Consider the following 25,516-nt stretch of genomic DNA (forward strand, 5'->3'; position numbering starts at 1 on the left):
CACAAATTCACCTACAGAGACTGACAAAGATCTATCCATGAGATATGAGGAGAACCACTCCAATGCAGTCCCAGAAATGCCCCCCAAGTGATTTAGCCTGTGGATCAGAATGTGATGGTCCACAGTATCGAACGCTGCGCTAAGGTCCAATAGTACTAGAACAGAACCGTCTCCGGCATCTGCAGCCATTAAAATGTCATTTGAGACCTAAAGTAGAGCTGCTTCAGTGGAGTACAGTTTACAGAAACCAGATTGAAATCTATCAAACACCCTGTGCAATTCCAGTGTTTGAACAAGTTGTTTCTCAACAGTCTTTTCTAAAACTTTGGAAAAGAAAGGGAGTTTTGAAATGGACCTGTAGTTCTCTGGCAGGGAGGGGTCCAGGTTTGATTTCTTTAATAGAGGCTGAACTATAGTCTGCTTAAAGTATCTGGGGACACACCCTGATAGAGGAGAGCGGTTTATAATATTGGTTATGCAAAAATCTTTAAAAACATAGTGGTTGGTAGGACATCTAGTGGGCTTGAGGAGGGTTTCATTTGTCCTAATGGGGCTGCTATATCCTCCATGGACACTGGACAAAAGGAGGAGCCACTAGTAAGTGGACTGGACATGGGTGAGATGTTTGCCCTGATATTGGCAACCTCGTTTATAAAATATGTAACACTAATTAGTTCAATTTTACACATAAAAAATGAAGTTCAAGTGACCATCTCGCCATTCTCACACAGGCTTTACTTGACAGCTTCCCTCCCTGAGCGTGATGTCAGAGGAAAATGGCCGCCATGTGAATATGGTCCATTACAACAGCGTCACAGGGCACTGCGTTACATCCTCTTCATTTAAAGAGCACATCATATTTTCTCGTTTTAAGGGCACAGGGCACTATCACATTTTCTCCCACTGAAAGGCACCATGAGGACACGTCATTCCAGATTGTCACATATAGAAGCTCTATAGAGCATTTCATCCTGATTTACCCATAACTAGACAGTCATTACAGAACTTCTGCATGTTTTCTCCTTTGTTCAGGAACCTTAGAGGGCACTTTCGCAGTACTTTTTGTCCTCGTCCCCCCCAAGTCCAGCAGTGCTGCCTGACCATGTTTGTGATGCAAACTGAAATAAACCTCTTTGTTTTCAGTTGCTGCTGCTCTAAATGTGGCTGTTAACTGAGCTGCAGTAACGTTTCCTTTTCCAAAGTGAGCTAACTTTAGCTTCGTCTGCCCAGCATCAGTGTTGTTTACATTCATTGTATATGAGACATGAGTGATTAACTTCTCATTGTATTCTTGCCGGCAGCATATGATCTGCGTCAGAACATCGGCCTCTATTGTTTCCTCTGTGAAATCAGACACACTGGCTGTGTCTTGATGCACTTTAACTGTCTAGAAAAGCAGCAGTTTTGTCACTTCTGCCTCCCAGATCAGCACATCATGGCTGCTGTTTCCTGACTACTACTTCTGTCTGTACGGTGCAACAGATGTGTGTTACTGGTGTCATTAAATAATGTGACGCATTATGGTCAGCAGAGATTCACTGTCAGCCCTCTTCAAGTGTAGGAGAGAGAAGAGAAGTGATCGAGGAAGAAAACGTGTCATGAAAGAGGCGCATCATGTGAATCCTCCCACAGTGTTTCATTAGCAGCTGTAACCACAGTGACTCTGATAAAACAGGAATTAGCAGAATCCATCTGATATGAAGCTGTGGTTTGAATACCACTTCCCTCCTCTTTGAAGAGTAGTCAGATATCTGTGTTCAGGTTTTTGTACAGCCTCTTCTACACTTTCTATCACTGTGTGTCTACAGCACAGTAGTAGAGAGCTGTGTCTGCCAGGGTTAGACTCTGTATGGTCAGCTCAGTTGATGTATCTGATGTTTGGGAATCATATCGATTATCAGACCTATATTGACTACTATATCCCTTTGCTCCTTTCCTGAGTATAAATTGAGGTGCCTGAAGGTCAGAATGATGTTTGTACCAGTAAAGGTAAATATTGTTATAACTTGTCTTATAGGTACATGTGAGTGTGACAGATTCTCCTTCTCTTCTACTGACTTCATCTTGTTCAGGAGAGATTGTGTCTCCAGCTATTAGTCCTGGAAAAAGTAGAGAAAATGAAGCCATTAGACTAACATTGTTCATGAGGCTGAGAGGAGAAGACAGTGGAAAATGTCAACTGTACAGTGTTACTCTGTGGACACAAACTGATCAACTGTTCATTTGACTGATTTCTATAGAAATCATCTTCCAAGGTGTTACCTAGTGAAGGAAACATGTTGTATTAAAGTTCTGTTCCAGAGTCAAATATCCATCATTTGGAAAATATCACACAATGACAAAAACATACGTACCTACAAGAGCTGAAAACAGTGAAATGACAGCCAGTGTTTCCATGGTTACACAAGTGAAATGTGCTGTAAGTGAATGTTGAGTTTGAATAAGTGTTGAGTGGTTTTGTGAGTTGTGTTTGGTCTGATGTTCACAGCTGGAATCAAACAGCTCTCTGCCATGCAGCCACCTCTGCAGTCAGTAGGAGGAGACTCATATGTCAAATGACATTCATTTGTAAAACTCTTCATCACAACTGTGTCTCATGAGGGAAAAGAATCTAGACTGTTTGATAAGAAACCACTGAAGTTTAACAGTGTGTGACTCCCTCTAGTGGATGTTGTGGAGTATTCTGTTGTCTTTGCTCCAAAGGTTTTTGTACAGAGTTTTGGTGTTTCCTGTCACTGTGGGCTGCAGAGCACAGTAGTACACAGCAGAGTCAGACACTGCAGCAGAGGAGATCTGCAGATGGATTTTTTTGTCCTTCACTGTAATCTCCAGTCTAGGTTTTGGATTTGCTACTGTTCCAGAAGCCGAGTGCCGGATGAGGTTCTCTGGTGGTTTTCCTGGATATTGTCGATACCAGAAGAAATAATCAGTAGATGAAAGTTTTGGGTATTTATAGGACAGAGTAACAGCGCTGCCCTCCAAACTGTTCTCTTCATTCTTGACTGCAGTGAGTTCTTCACAGCTGACACCTACATGAAAATATTTAAATCCAGAAGTTAGTGAACAAATTTACATTTTCTTGGGCTTCTTGTTCTGTGCTTCAGTAACTATGTAGCTGCTTTAATTACATTATCAGATATGAATGTTCTTGCCACTGAATTCAACTAATTAATAAAATGAATAAAATGTGACTTACCAGTGAATATACAGAGGAGCAGAGCTGGCACTAAAAGCAACATGTTCAAAGATAAACAGCTCAGTAATCCTCAAAGTCAACTTACTGAAGTCTGCTTACTTTCTGATGGGGACAGCTGGGCTTCTCCCATCTGTAGAGGAAGCCCCTCCTCCCTTAATGACATCACTGTGACATCACTGATCCCAGTAAGGAGGATGTGTATACTGACATCCTACCAGTTATATCACCATCGCAGGACTCTTTCTCTTCTCTCATGTCTTCATTGTCAACATAAAAACTTTGCCTGGAGCAGCTTTTACATGACTGATCTGTTGTCATGTGAAACTACAGAAGCATCAAAAATCTGTCAGGTTGTGTTTGACTTTGAGTTTTGGTGTTTTCTGTCACTGTGGGCTGCAGAGTCAGACTGGGAACAAAATTCTGCCCTGGCAATTCTCATCTGGACCGGCAACATTTATCCCCAACAAACACACTTATGAGTTGCATAAAGCAATAACAGAGTATTTATAACATATACGCTGAGCAATAGATATCAAGTTAGAACCCAAACAACAGGTGTACTTACAGGGTTTCATAAAATAATATAATAAATAAATAAATAGACAAGAAATAGCTTAGAGGACAAATCAGCAGCCCAAGAGGCATATTTAGGATTTAATTCATTGATGATCTGTAATTGTGAGAACTATTAATAGTCAATCATCCAACATTGTGTTTGCAGCTGATCTGATGCAATTCACACATCAGGCTTAACAGTCAGGATTTCATGCTACCGACACTATTTAAACATTCACTCACTGGTATTGTCAGGCTGTGACAAGCAGCAGGCCTGCAGCCTAATGGAGTGGACCCAGTGTGACCAATCAGCTGACATCATTTAAAAAACAGCATAAGCAACAAATAGATAGAATAGATAGAATAGAATAGAATAGAATGGAATAGAATAGAATAGAATAGAATAGAATAGCATGTCCTACCTTAGGCGGTGAGAAGACGTCTCTTCTCTGCCATCCTGTCGATTACATCATTCCATCAGTGTCTAAAGCTATAAGAAAGTTTTATTCTGTAGCCATAAACATGAACGCTTCTAAATGTAGTGCTCCGTAATCTATTCTTGATGAAGCTGCTCTTGCATGCTACTTGTGTGACAGAGAGCGTCAGGTTCAGAGCTCTGCTGTTAACACTGTCACTACATGAGCTAACGTTAGCAGTATCACCTGCTGGAGGTTATCATGCAGCTTTCACTCGTCCTCGGCAGCGTCCTCCTCTTCTTGCTCCTGCTCTCCACTGGAATCAGTCTGCTGCTCATCTGTCCAGACTCTTCCTCCTCCTCTTCATCTGGTGATGGACTGTTAATGTTATCACTGCAGCTAGCCATGCTAACGCTACCAGGATTTTGGTTGGCAGTGGCATCGATATTTTGAATAAATGTGTTAACTTAAAACATTTTGCAGCATCAGCCTCAAGATTCTTTTTCTTTTTCTCTCTGACCTTTTCTGCTCCACCTTTTTGTTTTTTGGGACCTTCATCCATTTGTATCGGCTAGCGTTATTTTAGATTCAAACTCCACTCTTTCCATCTTGATTTATTTCCTGCTTGACCTGTGACATTACATGGATGGACGCATCCAATTGAAGCGATGGAGGGAGGACGATGGTAGCACTTCCTGAACCTGCCTTACAGTATAGGCAGCCTATTGACAGTTGGGACTGTGTAACCCCCAGAAGGTTGAATTTCCCCCCACATTGCTGGTGACTTTGCTGCTGTCCATCTCAAAGTTATTCCATGACAGAAGTAGGTTTTCTCTGCATAATGCTGGTGTACACACCAAACACATTTATAGCACAGTTCCTCCAAAGCATTACTCCACTCATGAGTAGTTTTTCATCACAATCAGCAATGTTGTGGTTCCAAACATTGAAAAGCCAACGCTCTGCATACAAATCTTCATGGCAGGAAACACACAATGCCTTGATTTGAAGGAACTGACGTTAACCAGGATTCCTCCAAAGCGTTACTCCTGCTGAATGTGCCCATAATAAGCAGAGCGAGGGTGCCGAATATTTACAGGTACCCCCTCTGATACAGATGTTAATCACAGAAAACACATACTTCCTGTAAGTTCCTAAAGCCAAACACTTTGTTTAATCTGCTGCATTTCTGTGACTACTAGCAGATTTTACCCATGATCAGCAATGTCACATAGGTTGATGTACATGTTCACAGCCTCTGGTTGGGGTTTTCTTCACTCAACAGACACATATGCAATGCAAGCAGGGATAGCCAACCACGAAGGGATTCAAACCCTCAATCCTCTGATCCGAAGTCAGACGCCTCGTCCTTTAGGCCACGTGGTCATGTGGAAAGGGAAGTGTACGTTTCAATGCTGCTACAGTAGTAGTCTCCAGACAACGAGTAAGAAGGAGCAGGACTTTGGACGTGAAGCTTTCACAGGATACACGTGTGAGATGATGTGGCACTGTTGGTCATTCCATGGGTTAGAAACAGGGAAGTTTACATCAACTTTCTTTCCATCTGCAGGCGGCACAAGAACTTCTCCCTTTACAACAACTGATCCTGGCCAGTATAGAGATCGAACCTGTGACCTTGGCGTTATCAGCACCACGCTCTGAGTGTATTCCGGGAGTGATGTCCAAATAAGGAAATGTGAGTCATGTAGCAGGTGGATGTGACTCCCCTCATTGAGACCTGCTGATAGACGTAACAGCGGAGCAGAGGAGAGACACTGAGATAGTGATGTAACCGACCTGCGCGCTGGTATTTCACATGTTTTTTGTGCTTTGCTGAATAACGTCTTTGTATTCGGGCACACCCCTAGTAGATATATTTTATAGTTGCTTTTAAATACTATCAAATAATGTTTATATAAAGTAAACCTCATACATTAATGGGAAAAGCCTGTAAATATATTGGAGAGTTGCTTGTTCTTACTGTCAAATAATGTTTATATAAAGTAACGATTATCATAATTATGTTTTTATAAACTATAATCACATGATCTTATATTTTTGTACAGTATAAAATCAATTTTACCAGGAATTTACTGTAAATAGACTGGATAATCACATAAAATAAAAGACTACAGCTCTCAAGATACAGTTAATGGGTGTTATAGGAGGGTAATTTAAATGTAATTTTACATAATTTTTCTGTGTTTTACATCCAGAAATCTGTACTTTGATGGGGAGTTCTTGTGGATGGATTGGATAATCCTATGAATTTAACAAAGATTACTTTATGAAAACAACAGTCTTCATTTAAATTAGGTAATTCTGAGATATTTCTGCAATCATTTAAAATTTTTTTGTGCAGATTAATACATTTGTTTAACATTCTAGTGATGTTTTATAATGATATTTTCTTTTTATTTTACAATGGTTGGACTGTAAAAATGCAGACAATGTCCAAAGTAAATATCCGTATTTTTAAAAGAAATCTCTGTAGAATAATTAAAGGTTTTTTACTGTTATTTGATGGTAAGTGTTTGGCAACTTTTGCTGACAGACATTTTACCGTTTTTACGATATTTTTGTTATATACACATATATACTCAACAGCATGAACAGAATAAGGTAATAACTGAAGACATATGATAAAACAGAATTACATGTATCACATTAAAAACACAAGATGGCAGCAGAGAGGGCTGTCGACAGACTAATGTCGGCAAACCTGGTTTTCAATGAGCCACATCGTCAGCTGGTCTGTGAAAGTGTGATATGTATGAATTTCCTTGATGAGCTTGAGGAGCGAGTTCCTCTGTTTAGCTGCAATGACAGAATACTGACTGACTGAAAGCACTTTTTCTGATGGGAACGATGCGTTCTGTGTTGTGTTCATCTACTGACACATCATGGCTGAATAGTGACAACAAACACTTGAAATCTTGATACAAACCAAAACAAGGAAAAATGAACAAGGCTGCAAATATCAAAACTTTAATGTGAATAATCTGTTGATTTGTTTTTTTCATTTAATCTTTTGTTCCATGAAATGGTTTTGAGTTTGAAGCATCATCCAGCTGGTTTGTCATTGATGTGGATTTGCTGCTCATGTGAATCCTCCCACAGTGTTTCATTAGCAGCTGTAACCACAGTGACTCTGATAAAACAAGAATTAGCAGAATCCATCTGATATGAAGCTGTGGTTTGAATACCACTTCCCTCCTCTTTGAAGAGTAGACAGATATCTGTGTTCAGGTTTTTGTACAGCCTCTTCTACACTTTCTATCACTGTGGGTCTCACAGCACAATAGTAGAGAGCTGTGTCTGCCAGGGTTAGACTCTGTATGGTCAGCTCAGTTGATGTAGCTGATGTTTTGGATTTATATCGTTCATCAGGAATATATTCTAGATAACTCCGTGATTTTGCTCCTTTCCAGAGTATAAACTGAGGTGCCTGAAGGTCAGAATTATGTTTGAACCAGAAAAGGTAAGCACCCACTGCACATGTCTCATAGGTACATGTGAGTGTGACAGATCCTCCTTCTCTTCCACTGACTTCATCTTGTTCAGGAGAGATTGTGTCTCCAGCTATTAGTCCTGGAAAAAGTAGAGAAAATGAAGCCATTAGACTAACATTGTTCATGAGGCTGAGAGGAGAAGACAGTGGAAAATGTCAACTGTACAGTGTTACTCTGTGGACACAAACTGATCAACTGTTCATTTGACTGATTTCTATAGAAATCATCTTCCAAGGTGTTACCTAGTGAAGGAAACATGTTGTATTAAAGTTCTGTTCCAGAGTCAAATATCCATCATTTGGAAAATATCACACAATGACAAAAACATACGTACCTACAAGAGCTGAAAACAGTAAAATGACAGCCAGTGTTTCCATGGTTACACAAGTGAAATGCTGTAAGTGAATGTTGAGTTTGAATAAGTGTTGAGTGGTTTTGTGAGTTGTGTTTGGTCTGATGTTCACAGCTGGAATCAAACAGCTCTCTGCCATGCAGCCACCTCTGCAGTCAGTAGGAGGAGACTCATATGTCAAATGACATTCATTTGTAAAACTCTTCATCACAACTGTGTCTCATGAGGGAAAAGAATCTAGACTGTTTGATAAGAAACCACTGAAGTTTAACAGTGTGTGACTCCCTCTAGTGGATGTTGTGGAGTATTCTGTTGTCTTTGCTCCAAAGGTTTTTGTACAGAGTTTTGGTGTTTCCTGTCACTGTGGGCTGCAGAGCACAGTAGTACACAGCAGAGTCAGACACTGCAGCAGAGGAGATCTGCAGATGAAATGTCTTTGTTTCTCTGTCATGTTTCAAAGACAACCCTTCTTTCTCTGAATATTCCGTGATGAGCAGCTGTGGAGACGAACTGGACTTCTGTTGATACCAGTAGAGGATGTTAACAGAACCAGAATAGTTGCAGGAGAGAGTCACATTGTCTCCTTCCAAAGCCAGCATTACATCTTTAAATGGTTTCAGTAAATCCTCAGAGGATCCTGAAAACAACAAATATATATTTTACCTAAAAATTTCTATTTTCAAAATGATAAAATGTCTTTAAAATAAGTTTGGTTGTAAAAAAAAAAAAAAAAAAAAGAAAAAGTTAATAATTGTTTATTGAATGATGTCTATCATCTCTTGTTACATGCTGATTGGTGTCCTGAGTACTTACCAGTATGAAAAGTGAGCATCATCATCCAAATGAAATGAAGTAACATTATTTGACTTGTAGTGAATGAACAATAGAAAGAACACAGTATCTCTTCAGTTCCAAATGAAGCCTTTCATATTCAGTTGTGTAGCTCCTCCTCTTGCTGTGGTCTGTTTACATTCAGGCTGATGGAAGCTTTAGAAATGACAGTGATGCTGCAGTCATCATCATCCAAGAAGGTCAGACTGAAGGAGGAATCTGCAGAAAATTCACCACAATCAATCTGTAGAGAAACAACTTTCTGACAAGTCAAAAAGTCCAAACTGCAAACTGTACAGAAAGTCTAACTGATATTTCTATTCTCAGTTACACTTCCTCTACCTTCAACTCTGGAAACTCTGATGATCCACACAAACATCCAGCAAACAATCAAAGACACGTTATTATATAACTATTCACTTAGGACTGTGTAGGTGTTGGTTGAGTAAGAGTGACGTTCCCCTCAGAGTGTCAGTCAGAACACACAGGACGCTCAGATGCAGTTAACTCTTCTTTACTGCTTCTCATGTAACACAACAGCACAGTATTGCAACTATGTGGGCTTACAGGTGCACAGTTGAAGGAGGTGTGGCTGTATGTGGTCTATAACAGAAACACATACAAAGTGCCAAACATAATAAGAATCAGACAACCTAATACACTCAACTTAAATTACTTATGTCCAAATTACTGCTATGACACATATAAGCCTGATCAACACATGAACAGGTAAGCTATTAAACTAATTACACATTCACACCATAAAGAAATTATACTGGCTACTATTTAAGTAACAGTACAGACGGACTCCCCCTCCTTTACTCAACTACCAGAATACCAACAATGTCAAACTCTAACAGTGTAGCAACAGGTAGCAGCTAGTATTAACATTACTGAGCCACATGTATAACAGCTTAGCTTAGCAGATATGCCGGAAGCTAACAGCATCAGTGAATTAACAAATATGCCATGAAAGGCTCACTAAATGTCCCGTTCAGTCCATAATAACTTCCTTTACTCACAGTTCGTCAGAGACGCACACATCTCACACCACTTGGATGCAGTAATGTCCACTTCCCTCTGGTTCGGACAGTGCGCCTCTTGCTTAATGTAGTTACAATGAACGGCAGCCTTTCATGTCCTCGCTGGCGCAGTTGCGCACTTTCACCACAAGGTGGCACTGATGTACCAATCAACAGCCTCTCCAACACATGTTTTGACTGTTTTCCCCCATATCTCTTGTTTTCTCTTGTTTTCTCTTTTCATCTGTTCTTAACAATTTTCATTTTAGCAAAACAACCAATATTTAATTGTGTTATTAAAATATATTCTGAATTTTCAGCTTTTTTGCACTCTTTTTCACGTGGGTTTACATAGAAATATGACAACACAACAATATAACTGGGTCCTGTTGGAATGTCAGATTTTCATGTGCAGCATCATTTGTGTTTCTTCATGAAGCTTTAATGTTCTCCGGCTCGTCCTCCTGCTGTGGTCTGCTGAGAGTGTTGCTGATAGAAGGTCACAGTTATTCTAGTTAAGTATTAAACAATACCTGAAGACAACATGAAGTCAGTGACCATATCTGATTCACACTCGTAGTTCAAACAGTGGAGGCAGCAGACACCCTTGTTGAATGTCTAATGGAAACAGCTCATGATAAAAACTGACAGTATGAAACAAACATTCTCATATTTTCATTACATTCACTTTTTAACCCGACGAGTAACTTCAGGTTTTTGTTCAACACACAGTTTTATGTCACTTTATGTTTGATGGTGTCTTGTGTTTGAAGCATCATCCAGCTGGTTTGTCATTGATGTGGATTTGCTGCTCATGTGAATCCTCCCACAGTGTTTCATTAGCAGCTGTAACCACAGTGACTCTGATAAAACAGGAATTAGCAGAATCCATCTGATATGAAGCTGTGGTTTGAATACCACTTCCCTCCTCTTTGAAGAGTAGTCAGATATCTGTGTTCAGGTTTTTGTACAGCCTCTTCTACACTTTCTATCACTGTGTGTCTACAGCACAGTAGTAGAGAGCTGTGTCTGCCAGGGTTAGATTCTGTATGGTCAGCTCAGTTGTTGTAGCTGATGTTTGGGATTTATATCGATTATCAGGAATATATTCTTGATGACTCTGTGATTTTGCTCCTTTCCAGAGTATAAACTTAGGTGCCTGAAGGTCAGAATTATGTCTGTACCAGAAAAGCCAAGGATCGCTATAGCTTGTCTGATAGGTACATGTGAGTGTGACAGATCCTCCTTCTCTTCCACTGACTTCATCTTTTACAGGAGAGATTGTGTCTCCAGCTATTAGTCCTGGAAAAAGTAGAGAAAATGAAGCCATTAGACTAACATTGTTCATGAGGCTGAGAGGAGAAGACAGTGGAAAATGTCAACTGTACAGTGTTACTCTGTGGACACAAACTGATCAACTGTTCATTCGACTGATTTCTATAGAAATCATCTTCCAAGGTGTTACCTAGTGAAGGAAACATGTTGTATTAAAGTTCTATTCCAGAGTCAAATATCCATCATTTGGAAAATATCACACAATGACAAAAACATACGTACCTACAAGAGCTGAAAACAGTAAAATGACAGCCAGTGTTTCCATGGTTACACAAGTGAAATGCTGTAAGTGAATGTTGAGTTTGAATAAGTGTTGAGTGGTTTTGTGAGTTGTGTTTGGTCTGATGTTCACAGCTGGAATCAAACAGCTCTCTGCCATGCAGCCACCTCTGCAGTCAGTAGGAGGAGACTCATATGTCAAATGACATTCATTTGTAAAACTCTTCATCACAACTGTGTCTCATGAGGGAAAAGAATCTAGACTGTTTGATAAGAAACCACTGAAGTTTAACAGTGTGTGACTCCCTCTAGTGGATGTTGTGGAGTATTCTGTTGTCTTTGCTCCAAAGGTTTTTGTACAGAGTTTTGGTGTTTCCTGTCACTGTGGGCTACAGAGCACAGTAGTACACAGCAGAGTCAGACACTGCAGCAGAGGAGATCTGCAGATGAAATGTCTTTGTTTCTCTGTCATGTTTCAAAAACAACCCTTCTTTCTCTGAATTTTCCATGATGAGCAGCTGTGGAGACGAACTGGACTTCTGCTGATACCAGTAGAGCATGCTAACATAACCAGAATAGTTGCAGGAGAGAGTCACATTGTCTCCTTCCAAAGCCAGCATTACATCTTTAAATGGTGTCAGTAAATCCTCAGAGGATCCTGAAAACAACAAATATATATTTCACCATGAAATTTGTATTTTTAAAATGATAAAATATCTTTAAATTGAGTAAAAAAAAGAATAAATAAATTATTTAAAAAATTGACAGTAGTTTATTGAATGATGTCTATCATCTCTTGTTACATGCTGATTGGTGTCCTGAGTACTTACCAGTATGAAAAGTGAGCATCATCATCCAAATGAAATGAAGTAACATTATTTGACTTGTAGTGAATGAACAATAGAAAGAACACAGTATCTCTTCAGTTCCAAATGAAGCCTTTCATATTCAGTTGTGTAGCTCCTCCTCTTGCTGTGGTCTGTTTACATTCAGGCTGATGGAAGCTTTAGAAATGACAGTGATGCTGCAGTCATCATCATCCAAGAAGGTCAGACTGAAGGAGGAATCTGCAGAAAATTCACCACAATCAATCTGTAGAGAAACAACTTTCTGACAAGTCAAAAAGTCCAAACTGCAAACTGTACAGAAAGTAACTGTGTTGTGTGAAACATGTTCAATCTTAAGGAGCCCCCCATGGGTCATATGGTAGGAAGAAACTTATTGATCTGGAAACCCATGTGAACAGATTGATAAACCACTTTTTCAGATTACCAAAGTGTAAGAGATGAAATATTTAGAGGAACAAACACCTGCATGTGACGCACGACTCTGCCTGACCACATTTATTTTTTATTTTATTTTATTACTTTATTTGACAGGGACAGTGCATATTAATAACATTTCTGAAAATATGCCAGAGTTAGCCAGAAAGGCTAATTTTCATCTGTTGTCACTGGGCAGGCAAAAGTTAGAAGCAGAAATATTCTGAATAAAAGCATCAAAAATACAATCAACAATAAAAGCAGTGAGAATATGCCGATACAAACAAGCCTGCACTGCATAGAGACAAGAAAGACAGCTCTTAAAATACACAAAATCAACAATAGCATGACAACAATCAACAAATCAACAAATAGGTTGACAGCACAATGTCAGGACTGGTAAAATGTGGATGTTACATACAAAGCCAATGATAAACAAGAGCAGCTCTTACACTTAGCATAATAATGACAAGTAAGACTGTTCTAGTGTTCACAAGTTTGATTTCTAATGAACCAGGCTCTTAATGTTGTGGTGAATGAATGATAGTTGACACAGTTTCTTATGTGTTGTGGTAAATTGTTCCAATCTTGCGATGCTCTGACAGAAAAAGCAGATTGGCCAAAACTACTTTGTCTTCTTGGAATAAGACAATCTCCTCTAGTTGTTGCTCTGGTAGTTCAGCTTGTTTTTAATGTGATGTATGTACAGAGTGGTGGAGGAGCCATATTGTGTATTACCTTGAAAACAAGACACAGTCTACTGTATTTAACCAGCTTAATAAGTTGTGCTTTATCAAAATATTGCAATGATGGTATCCTTGTGGCTTCATGTCTATAGTTTTTATTGTTTGTTTGTACAGATTCTATTGGCTTCTGCTTGGTTTTATTGACATGTCCCCAACTTGTCAGACAGTACGTGATGTGTGGGAAAATCATTGTGTTCATGAACATTTCAGCTGCATTAATGGTCATGCAGCTCCTTGTAAATATAAAATTGGCTAGATTGAATCTAACATTCCTTGCAACATGTGATGTGAAAGACAGATTAGAGTCAACAGTGATATCAAGGTATTTAAACTCAGACTCAGTCTGTAGTTTTTTTTCCAGAGACTATGATATCTGGATCCGGTGTTGAGGTTGATCTTTTTGTGAAGAACATGCTGACTGTTTTTGTAGTGTTGGGCTGAAGGCAGGATTGAACTAGCCACGTGGTAACTTGGACATGTTTGTGATGCAAACTGAGGTGAGTCTCTTTGTTTTCAGGTGCTGCTGCTCTAAATGTGGCTGTTAACTGACAGCTTAGCTCCTCCCTGAATGTCTCCGTCTCTTTGTAGTTCTGTATTTATAGTTCTCTCTGTTAGACAAACACTGACACACTACATCAGTATCTGCAGTAATACTCAGGTGATTCATCAGATCAAGTATCTGCCATGATGAGACCAATCTACATGTAATACAGTCTCTTCTTCCATGTCATTATAATACTTCAGTGTTTTCACTACCAGTTATATTCATTCAGTCACATCAGCAATTCATGACCTCATGAGACCTCATGTTGAAGTTGTTCCAATGAGTTTCAAGCAGTGGGGTGCACAGATTTGAATGTGGGAAAAAGAGAGCACTGCTATGGGATCAGTACTCTGCATCAGCAGATACTCTGAGCTGAGAGACAGGAATCCTTATCAAGAGAGAAAGAGTCGGACCCATTCATCCCTTCTGTTACACTTCTTTGATTCAACTGTGGAAATGACACCGATTCTGCAGTCACCATCATAATCCAGGTTTCACACATGTTGGATACAGATGAGTCTTTTGTAGGGCTGAGTCAAATATGTGAAGATTCAAACCACTGAAGTTTAACAGTGTGTGACTCCCTCTAGTGGATGTTGTGGAGTATTCTGTTGTCTTTGCTCCAAAGGTTTTTGTACAGAGTTTTGGTGTTTCCTGTCACTGTGGGCTGCAGAGCACAGTAGTACACAGCAGAGTCAGACAGCTGCAGCTTCTGGATCTTCAGAGGAACTGATGTCCCGTTAACTGTAGCATCAAATCTGTCTTCCTGGAACTCTGCAGCATTATCTCCTCCACCAGACTTGTAACGCCGCAGCATAAACTTTGGAGAATCATTTACTTCTTGTTTGTACCAGAACAAAGTTGGATTTCCACTCTGAAATGTACAACCCAGTATAACTGTGTCTCCTTCAGCAGCAATGACATCTCCTGTTGGCTGGGTCACGCTGTCTTGTCCTTTACACTCTGGGGAAGAACAGAACATGCAGAGGAAGAGATGAATCAATAAAGATGATTGATTAAAGGAGAACAATCAGCAGCTTTAAAGAGTTACCTAGCAGACACTGAGACATCTAGAATAGTCTGTTTCTACTGACTGCTGTCTGTCAGTACAAACCACATCTTGTTTTCTAAAAAAGTTGTAAATGGCAGCAGGAATTACCTGTTCCCTCTATGATGGACATTAAAAGCACTTATAGCTCAGTTTTGTGTTAAAAACTGTTGAGAAAGGAAACACATTCTGCTTTCTGTCTTACCAAAGAAAAGAGCAGCAAGAATAATCCACAGCCAATGTTCCATCTCTACAACAAGGTTTAAATCAACAGGAGAAACAATCTAATGTTCAACATTCAGTCTGAGAATTGTTCTCTTCACAGCAGCAGTTATTATTGACAGAATGGTTGAACACAGTGCAGAAATAGTGCACCGCCTACTTGATAATGTGGCCCTCTAGTGGAGGTAAAAAGTTCAGTACAACAGTGTGGAAAAAAGGCTTCCAGCAGCTTGTCAGTGTGTCAGCTTGTGTTTTTGTACAGAGACTGTGGGTTTGCTGTCACTGTGGGCCTCACAGCACAGTAGTACAGAGCAGAGTCTGTCGCTGCAGCAGAGGAGATCTGCAGATCCATTTGGATTTTATATTTAATCACATTAACAGACAGTCTAGGTACTGGATTTTCAACCACATCTCCGTTTTCCATGTGAGAGATGAGGAACTCTGGTGGTTTTCCTGGATATTGTCGATACCAGAAGAAAAAATCAGCAGCTCCTCTCGTATATTTACAGGACAGAGTAACAGTTCTGCCTTCTAAACTGTTCTCTTCATTGTTGACTGGAGTGAGTTCTTGACAGCTGACACCTAAAGGAAGAGATAACTCTGTTTTACTTCATCTTTATCAGTAAAACTCCTTTAAAGTCAATAGTAGAAAATATTATTTAGTAGTTCATCTGCTCACCTACCTGTCAGTGTGACGAGAAACAAAGTCAGAAACAGACTAAAGTGCACTGACAGCATCTTAAAAACCAACCGTGTTTGTGTTAAAGTCCACAGTGAAAGTTTGTGTCTTTTCTGTTCTTCAGTCTCAGGTTTTCTCCTCCCTCCTCTCAGCTCTCAGCTGTTTTTTCTTCCTGCTGCTGTCTTCCTCTTCAGGATATTATATAACCGATCAGGTGATAAAAGGATAATTATCAGACTTTGTAGCTTGTTCATTAAATTTTTAAATATTTCTTTTGAGAACAGTGAACGAAATAAACTTTGGCTTCAATCTACATGTTTTCAGACATTAATGTGATCGTTATTTTGCAGCAGATACTGCTCCATTAAAATATTTACTTCTTTAATTCATTAGTTGAGGTGTTTTTAAGTGTGTGATGTGCTAAAAACATTAGTTTCCAGAGAGGGTCTCTTATATTTCACAGATGCTGACTGATGACTTTAATGCAATAGTTCATAATAAATTAATATTTGAATGTATAACTGTTTAGAGTAAAACAGCAGTGGAGAGAAAGATTAGACTGTAATCATTATCTCAGAGACACATGTACAATATTTTCATAATACAAAATGTTTTCATGTTTCTCTGTTATAACATGTTAAAGTCACGATCAAGGAATCACATTCAGACAAAAGTGGAATTGAATTTTTTTCATGCAGAAACTTTCATACCTGTTAGAATGACTAGAAACAGTAAAGAAAATACATAATACTTCAATGCCAGCATGTTGAATGAAGGTAATGTTTGTGGTTTGTGTATTGAACTCTGCTGAATATGGAAGTTCGTCTCTCTTCCATAGTTCAGTAACAGCTTAGCTCCTCCCTGAATCTCTCCGTCTCCTCTTAGATCTGTATTTTCACTTCTCTCAGTTACTCTTCCTCCTCGTTAACAGACTGGTTACATTTTAACTGGAGTTGCAGAAAGGTAGCTGATCACCTTTTCAGGCTTTACAAACACAAGAAGAACCTAATGGTTTGCTTCAAAAGTGGAGACAACATTACCTCTTCACTGTACAATTTAAGCCAGCTGATGATTAAAGGAAAACACAGCATCAAATATTATACACAGACTATGAGCAGTAAGATTAACATCAACAGACAGTTTCAGCAGATTTCACCTGTTTGGCAGAATTTTAGGGGCAAATTAAAAGATCTCAGTTTAAGAATCACTGGATTGTAGGAAGATCTGGAACACTAACACTTAACTCTTTGATCCAACAGTAACATCTAAACTGAAAATAAGAGGACCCAGGATTGAACCCTGTGGTTCACCACAAGAAATCCAAGAGAACTACAGAGAAACTTGTTTTATAATAAGAATAAACCAATCAAACTCTGAGTCTGTGATGTCAACCGGTTCATGAAGAGAAATTATGATGTCATATTTTCTATAGAATGTTGATACGATCTATTTATCTGTATTGCTTCTATTTCTGTTGTTTTCATCACCACTACAAGAAATCTAGACTGTTTGATAATAATTGACTTGACAAATAATCAGCCCACCCTCCCTTCTATATTCACCTTCATCCAGCCCTTTTGCACTTTGTGCTCCGGCACATTCATGAACCTGAATAACAGGAGTGCCTGGAGACGCCTGCACAGTCCGTACATCCAGGATCTACCACGCTGCACTTAAAATACGGTCCGTTATGTGTCTACAGAAGTAATCACTGAAGATGTTTCTTATTATTTATCCTCTGGGCCAAACTGTCAGTGAACCAGATTCAGCTTTAAGATTAAAACAGCAGTGGACTTCCTCTTTCTGCACCACTCTCTACATTTTGTCACCATTACATTAGAAACATCACAAAATTTCAGATGTTGTTTCAGTCACACTATCGAAAAATCTATCTATATGCCGATGACATTTTATTATATTTCACAAAATCCTATATTCCTTCTGATATAATAATAATAATCAGACCTCAGAGGGAAACAATGTTGGTATCTCTTGGTTTCATGGCAGGAGCTGAAATTAAGGAGGGCTTTTAAGAAGAACTCTAATGGAAACAAAATTATCTTAGATAGTCATTTTTGTGTTATTAGCAGTTTTTTTCCCTTTTTTCTTTCAGACACACATGAAAAGGTCAGAGGTCTAGTGTGGGGGGAACATGGGGAGGCAGGCCGTATGCACTACATTTGTACAATGATTGTACCTACTGTATATGTACATAGTGTAACTTTAGAGATCACACTCATGTTTTGTTATTTTTACATATTTGTTATGATTATGTCCTGCATTCTATGTCAGATCTTCATTTTTTATTCTTTAGACTTTTGTCAATTTATTGACAGGATTCAGGATATCAGCTTAATGCACATTTACCCTTTACGAAACTGAAATAATAATAAATTACATCAAGGTCAAAGGATACCTGGGTGATTTTCCATGAAATGATCAAACCAGTTTAGAAAACTAAAATATGAGCAAACAAAGTCCTATATCTGTTTAAACATTACAAATACAAATGTTACTTTTCTCTTTGAATAAGATAATACCCTTTCAGACATTAAAACATATTATTGCACATTTTAACATCTCAAAACCAGGGACAATTCAATAAGAACTTTAATGCAGCACATAAATAAAAAGACATCAGAGGTGTTCTTTTGGTATTCTTAAAGAAACATGCAACAAACATACTGACATGGAAACCTTTGGTGTAAAAGAAGAACCAGGTGATATCATCTTTTGCTGACAATACTCTGCACTTTGTTTCTAATCCTCAAAACTCTATTAATGTAAACTACATTTTGAAAGGATTTTAAAATTATGGGATCCTTTCATCCTTCCATTAACACCATGTTTTACACAATGATTTATGATACCACTGCTAAACAGACACAATGTCAGTTGAGACTCAAAGACTTCATAGATGTGTAACAATACTTTATATAATCCCAAGATTAAGATCAAGACAGAGTTATAATCCTGCATGTATTGTTGGTGTCAAACATCCACAGAAAAATATTTGATTTCAAGAGAGAAAATGTTTATTGTTTCAAGCATCTAAGTCATCAGTACTACAGTAATGCAGTTGTTACAGTTTGAAGTTACACAATGTTACACTGTTCTGATTAGAGATCAGAGTGAGAGCAGTAGCAGAGTAAAACCAGTAGCAGAGTCCCAATGAGTCAGGTCAGGACTGGGAACACTGGTCTCTCCTCAGTGTCTCTGAGACTGGAGTCTGGGAGCCCTGGGTGGCCTCACAGGTCACAGAGCCCACCTTCCTCCACTGGTCTGCAGGGAGCCTCAGGGTGCTGCTCCAGCTGTAGCGGCCGTCCTTCTGCAGCACCCCGGGGCTCCTGCTCTCCTCCCCGCTGCTGCTGCTGCTGCTGCTGCCGTCCACCTTCCAGGCCAGACTCCAGTCTGAGGGGAAGCCCTTGTTGGCCAGACATATGAGCGTGGCCTTCCCCTTCTGTAGCTCCTCGCTGGAGGGGGGCAGCACCGTCAGGGTGGGACGGACATCACCTAGGAGACACCAATCAGATTAGAGGACAGCTGTCAGTCCAACACCAGACGCTTGGACACCTTTACTGTGAAAGGGTGGAGCCATATGAGGACTCTTTCTGTGCTGATATGCATGAGAGGTTTCTCAGAGGGAAGTGAAACAGTGTGTCAGTGAGTGACTGGTTGAGCAGAAACTCCTTTAAGTCGTTTATATGACTGTTTAATGTATTTTATTTTACACTATACACTATATATAAATAAGGACATAAAGTTTGAATATATAATTCAGACATCTATGATTTAATTTGAATTTATAACAACATATTTACTTTCAAAACTATCAAAAGATCAACAGTTAATCAGATTCATCAGTCAAAACTAACAGACCACCGTAATATACGGAAAATGTTGAGACATTCAAAAAATGAAAAACCCTCAAAAATCTGATTTCAGACTGAGGTTAAAAGACAACTGGAGACATTTTAAATGATCAGAGATTCACAGCATTTCACATTGTTTATCTTCTTTGAATTTAAATGATTAAATTAAAACAGAGAATTAAAGGCTGAAATTAAAATCATTTTTAAAGTAGGACTGTTGTTTTTTACTCTGTCCTGCAGTTCAAGCTGTTCACATTTAACAAATTAACTTGAACATTTCAAAAAAAAGTTCATGAAGTTCACATGAAGTCCAAACCACATAAAAATAAACACTGACACATCCTAATCAATACTGTGATAAGTTGATCGATCCATTGATGAAACAGCATCATCAGAGTAATCCAAGTCCCTGTTGGAGTCAGTCAGAGCATTTCCATAGAGAGCCACTTTGCATCAGCGGCACCATGCTCCAGTGCTCTGGGAGAGTTTATAGTCCTGAGAGTTGAACACTGGATGACTGACAACTGTCCTTCATCACAACAGAAGCCACAGAAATCCTCCTCATCAACAACATGACTTTGATCTCCGTCCTCATCTGGACTCTCCTCTGCTGCTGCTTCACAGGTAAAGTCCAGAGAATCAAACTCCTCTCCTCTATGAACATCCGTCCCTCTGAAATGAAGCCCACAAAACCATCAAAACCATCAAAACCATGACGCTGCTTTATGTTTTTGTCTCTGTATCCTCAGAGTCCAGAGGCCAGATCACAGTGACTCAGTCTGCAGCAGTGACATCTGCTCTGGGAGGCTCCGCAACCATCAGCTGTAGGACCAGTCAGGATGTTCATAGTTGGACTGATAGTGGGAGCATCTACCAAGGTTTTGCCTGGTACCAACAGAGAGATGGAGAAACTCCTAAACGTCTCATTTACACTGCTGATCAGCGAGAATCAGGGATTCCAGATCGTTTTACAGGCAGTGGATCAAACTCTGACTTCACTCTGACCATCAGTGGAGTTCAGGCTGAAGATGCAGCAGTTTACTACTGTCAGAGTGTTCACTATATCAACAGTCAGTATGTGTTCACACAGTGAAAAAGCGTCGTACAAAAACCTCCCTCAGTCAGACTGAACAGAAACTGACTGATACAGTTCACTGAACACACACACACACTTTATTAAGTGTGTCAAAACTAAAACTATATTCAAACAATGAAATAAAGGACTCACACAAACAGTTTTATTTATAAGGAGATTCCTCTGAAATCAGTGAAGTTCACCATCACAGCTTCTTAGCATCAACTCAACAATGATCCCATGTTTGTCATTAATTATGAGCTCAGTGTTTCCTCTTTGAAAAGAGAGAATATACCAGTCTGCTACTGTTGGTGAGCCATGGCTCAGTATGGCTGATGACCTTTAACCAAAACCATCAAAACAGGTGATATACTGTGGTTATTACATATGTAACAACAGCTCACATGTTGTAACAAGATCATTAAGGAACAGAAACATGTCAGGTATTTGGGCGTGAAAAAAATCAAGGTGGTTAAGCTGTTTCCTTAATATCAAATGTTTTATTTGTGCAGGTTTTGAGACACACAGCTCTGAGATTTGTCAGCCCAACAAAGGAAGCGGGAGTCATTTTCACAGACCTATCTGCATGGAAAGATATCACATGAAAGAGCCGACCAGCAGTGTGTTTGAGAAGGAAAAAAACTCAACTAAACATTGACATACATTAGTATTAAACTGTATCATCCTTATGATGGTATGGTATATATGGCTGTGAAGTCAGAAGGAGGAGGATGGAGTGGATGGCAGGCGTACAACATGCAGGACTCTGGCAGCAGAGACCCGGGTTTGCATCCTGAGTCCCGTGTGTAGTTGGGTTTAGGCAACAAGTCAGGGTGGGGGCGACTCCACCCACTGCAGGGAGAGAGACTGATCACATTTCTGCTCTTCAGTATTTCACTTCCCTCTTTGAGCTCAGTAACCATGGCAACAGAGAGGCATCACTGCTGAACCATGACAACAGACAGGTTTCAGAACTAAAGATAAAAAGTTGAAAGCGCTCTCTCTTACTCCAATGTATCATTTTCAACAACCAGACTAATAGTTTACATCTTCATCATTTCAAAAATCACCCGTTAGCAAGAGTGTAAAACTTTAGTTTCACTATATTAAAATTAAAACTGTAAATTTCTGGACCAAACCTTCAGGTTGTGTGAACCAGTTTCAGTTTGAAGGATAAACAGCAGCAGCAGAGAGAGAGAGAGAGAGAGAGAGAGAGAGAGAGAGAGAGAGAGAGAGAGAGAGGACACCTTTAGTGGATGTTCCTCAAGCATTTGTTGTTTAATATCCTTAAAGTTTAACCGTGTGTGACTCCCTCTAGTGGATGTTGTGGAGTATTCTGTTGTCTTTGCTCCAAAGGTTTTTGTACAGAGTTTTGGTGTTTCCTGTCACTGTGGGCCTCACAGCACAGTAGTACACATCAGAGTCAGACACTGCAGCAGAGGAGATCTGCAGATTCATTTGGGTTCGACCCTCAGTCACTTTAACAGATAACCTCGAGTTTGTTAAATTCTTTTCTAGTTCTGTGCCATAATGAGAAATAAGGAATTCTGGTGGTTTTCCTGAATATTGTCGATACCAGAAGAAATTATCACCACCAGTTGCTTCTTTGTAGTATTTGTAGGACAGAGTAACAGTGCTGCCTTCTAAACTGTTCTCTTCATTGTTGACTGGAGTGAGTTCTTGACAGCTGACACCTAAAGGAAGAGATAACTCTGTTATAAAATGTTGTCAAAGATTCAATGAATGATTCAGAATTTAAAATACAGGAATGAAATGTAACATACCTGTTAGAATTACAAGAAAAAACATAGGAAATACACAACAGTCCAATGCCAGCATGTTGAATGAAGGTAATGTTTGTGGTTTGTGTATTGAACTCTGCTGAATATGGAAGTTCGTCTCTCTTCTATAGTTCAGTAACAGCTTAGCTCCTCCCTGAATCTCTCCGTCTCCTCTTAGATCTGTATTTTCACTTCTCTCAGTTACTCTTCCTCTACCTTCAACTCTGGAAACTCTGATGATCCACACAAACATCCAGCAAACAATCAAAGATGTTTTTTGTTTTGGCTCCAATTTTTTCCCATAACTCATGTTTTGTCTTTTTTCTTTTCATTCACTTGTTCCTGAGAATGTTCATTTTAGCAAAACAACCAATATTGTGTTCAGCTTATTGAAATATATTCAGGATTTTCTACTTTTTTGCACTCCTTTGCACATGGGTTTAAACAGACATATCACAACACAACAATATAACTGGGTCCTGTTGGAATGTCAGATTTTCATGTGCAGCATCATTTGTGTTTCTTCATGAAGCTTTAATGTTCTCCGGCTCGTCCTCCTGCTGTGGTCTGCTGAGAGTGTTGCTGATAGAAGGTCACAGTTATTCTAGTTAAGTATTAAACAATACCTGAAGACAACATGAAGTCAGTGACCATATCTCATTCACAATTGTTTCTTGAAAAGGTTGTATATCAACAATTACACATGTATCTGTCATATAACAATTTATTTGAGGTTTATCAGTCTGGTTTTAGAGTTAACCACAGTACAGAAACTGCCCTGGTCAGAGTTGTGAATGATCTTAAAATTAGTTCTGACAACCATAAAGTTTCTGTTCTGGTACTTCTCCACCTCAGCGCAGCCTTCGATACAGTTGACCATGAAATTCTTCTTAAGAGCTTTGAACACTGTTTAGGCCTTAGAGGCACTGTTCTTAACTGGTTTTCTTCTTATCTTACTGGTAGATCTTTCTCTGTTTCTGTTGGTAACTTTGAATCAGATGAAGTCAGCGTTCCATATGGAGTCCCTCAAGGGTCAGTTCCTGGTCCTCTACTGTTTAATCTGTATATGCTCCCACTTGGGTCCATCATTCAACAATACAACATATCATATCAGTCCTATGCTGACGACACACAGTTATACATATCTGTTTCTACCAACCACCTTAACCCAGTGAATGATCTCATCCAGTGCTTTACTAATGTCAAATATTGGATGGCCAAAAATTTCTTACAACTAAATGAGGACGAAACAGAGAGTCTTTTAGCAGGTCTGAAGGCTTTGAGGCATCAGATTCACTCTTTGTTAACTCCCCTGTTGGTAAAACCCTGTGAGCATGTCAAAAACTTGGGTGTGATTTTGGACGCTGATCTTAACTTTCAGAAGCATGTATCCGATATCTCTAAGACTGCTTTTTATCATCTTAGAAATATATCCAAAGTTAGATCTTTCCTATCACAGTCAGATTCTGAAAAGTTGGTTCATGCATTAATTTCCAGTCAACTAGATTATTGTAATGGACTCTTTGCTGGACTGGCAAAGCAAGCGTGTAATAAACTCCAGCTTATTCAGAATGCTGCAGCCAGAGTATTAACCAAAACCAAAAGCTGTGAACAGAAAGAATTGATTTTAAAATACTTCTTATTGTTTTTAAAGCTATGAACAGTTTAGCTCCCTCCTACGTCATTGACATGCTCTCTGAATACACAGCAGACAGACCCCTGAGATCATCAAGTAAAGGTCTCCTCACTATACCAAGAATAAACTCTCAAGCTGACCTGTCACGTCTTCAGCTTGTACAAAATGCAGCAGCGAGGCTATTAACTAGGACTGGCCGCAGATCCCACATCACTCCTGTTTTAGCCTCACTGCATCGGCTGCCAGTGAAGCTCAGGATTGATTTCAAGATTCTCTTCATCACTTACAAGGCCTTACACGGTTTAGCTCCTGCCTATTTATCCGAGCTACTAAGCCCGTATACCACCATGTGGTCAGTTAGGTCTTCCAACCAAAACCTGTTGGCCGTACCACGTGCCAAACTAAAAACCAAAGGTGACTGTGCTTTCGCTGCCCTGGCACCCAGACTTTGGAACAATCTCCCCACTTCCATCAGATCAGCTGAATCTGTTGACTGTTTCAAAAAAACACCTAAAAACCTCCTTTTTTAAAATGACTTTCTCATAACATTTGATCAATTCAAGTGTGTGCTCTGGGTGATGACTGTATGCTTGCTGTGTTCGTATGTGTGAGATGTCTGTATGTGTTCTTGAATGTGTCTTTCATGGTTTTTGTGTCCTATTTTCTTTGTGTCCCAACGTCACTGTAAAGCACTTTGTAACCTGTGTTAAAAAGGTGCTATATAAATAAAGTTTTACTTACTTACTTAATCAGCTCATGGTGCCTTCAGTCATTATGGTCCTACTCTCTGGAATTCTCTACCACATGAACTCAGGTCTGTTACAACAGTGTCTTCCTTTAAAAGCAGACTAAAAACATCTTTTTTCACAAGCTTTTAGTTAGTTTAAAGGGTAAAACCTTCATTTTATAATCAGTATTATTATTGTTATTTCTTTTTAATAATGATAATAATAATACCTTCTCACCCTATTGTCTTATTGCAATACCTTCTTACCTTCTAAGTTTATATGTTGTCTTATATGTTTTTATATATGTAACATCTTCTTATTTTATGTTTTATCTTATATTTTATATATGTAATGTTAATGTAATATTATAGGTCATTGTCATGTATGATCTTTACTTTCTTTTGTTTTGTTTTGCTTTTGTTTTTAAGCACAATAAGTTTATGCTTGTTGTGTGAAATGTGCTATATACATAACAGTTTATTTAA

General features: G+C 39.1%; 3 gene segments (V, D, J or C); 1 reads left to right on the top strand and 2 right to left on the bottom strand.

Annotated features, from left to right (window-relative positions):
- Nucleotides 1–14,633: 14,633 nt before the first annotated feature.
- LOC122993852 lies at nucleotides 14,634–15,335 on the bottom strand (the record flags this gene model as incomplete). The annotated part of the segment is given in 2 exon segments: nucleotides 14,634–14,953; nucleotides 15,244–15,335. Coding segments are annotated over 2 exon segments (363 nt in total), but the record flags the coding sequence as incomplete, so codon positions are not given.
- A 3,621-nt stretch (nucleotides 15,336–18,956) lies between these two features.
- Nucleotides 18,957–19,537, bottom strand: LOC122994062. The segment is given in 2 exon segments: nucleotides 18,957–19,452; nucleotides 19,519–19,537. Coding segments are annotated over 2 exon segments (351 nt in total).
- An 846-nt stretch (nucleotides 19,538–20,383) lies between these two features.
- LOC122994063 lies at nucleotides 20,384–20,904 on the top strand. The segment is given in 2 exon segments: nucleotides 20,384–20,435; nucleotides 20,561–20,904. Coding segments are annotated over 2 exon segments (396 nt in total).
- The last annotated feature ends 4,612 nt before the right edge of the window (nucleotides 20,905–25,516 follow it).

Source organism: Thunnus albacares, chromosome 12 (genome assembly GCF_914725855.1).
Source record: "Thunnus albacares chromosome 12, fThuAlb1.1, whole genome shotgun sequence".
NCBI lineage: Eukaryota > Metazoa > Chordata > Actinopteri > Scombriformes > Scombridae > Thunnus > Thunnus albacares.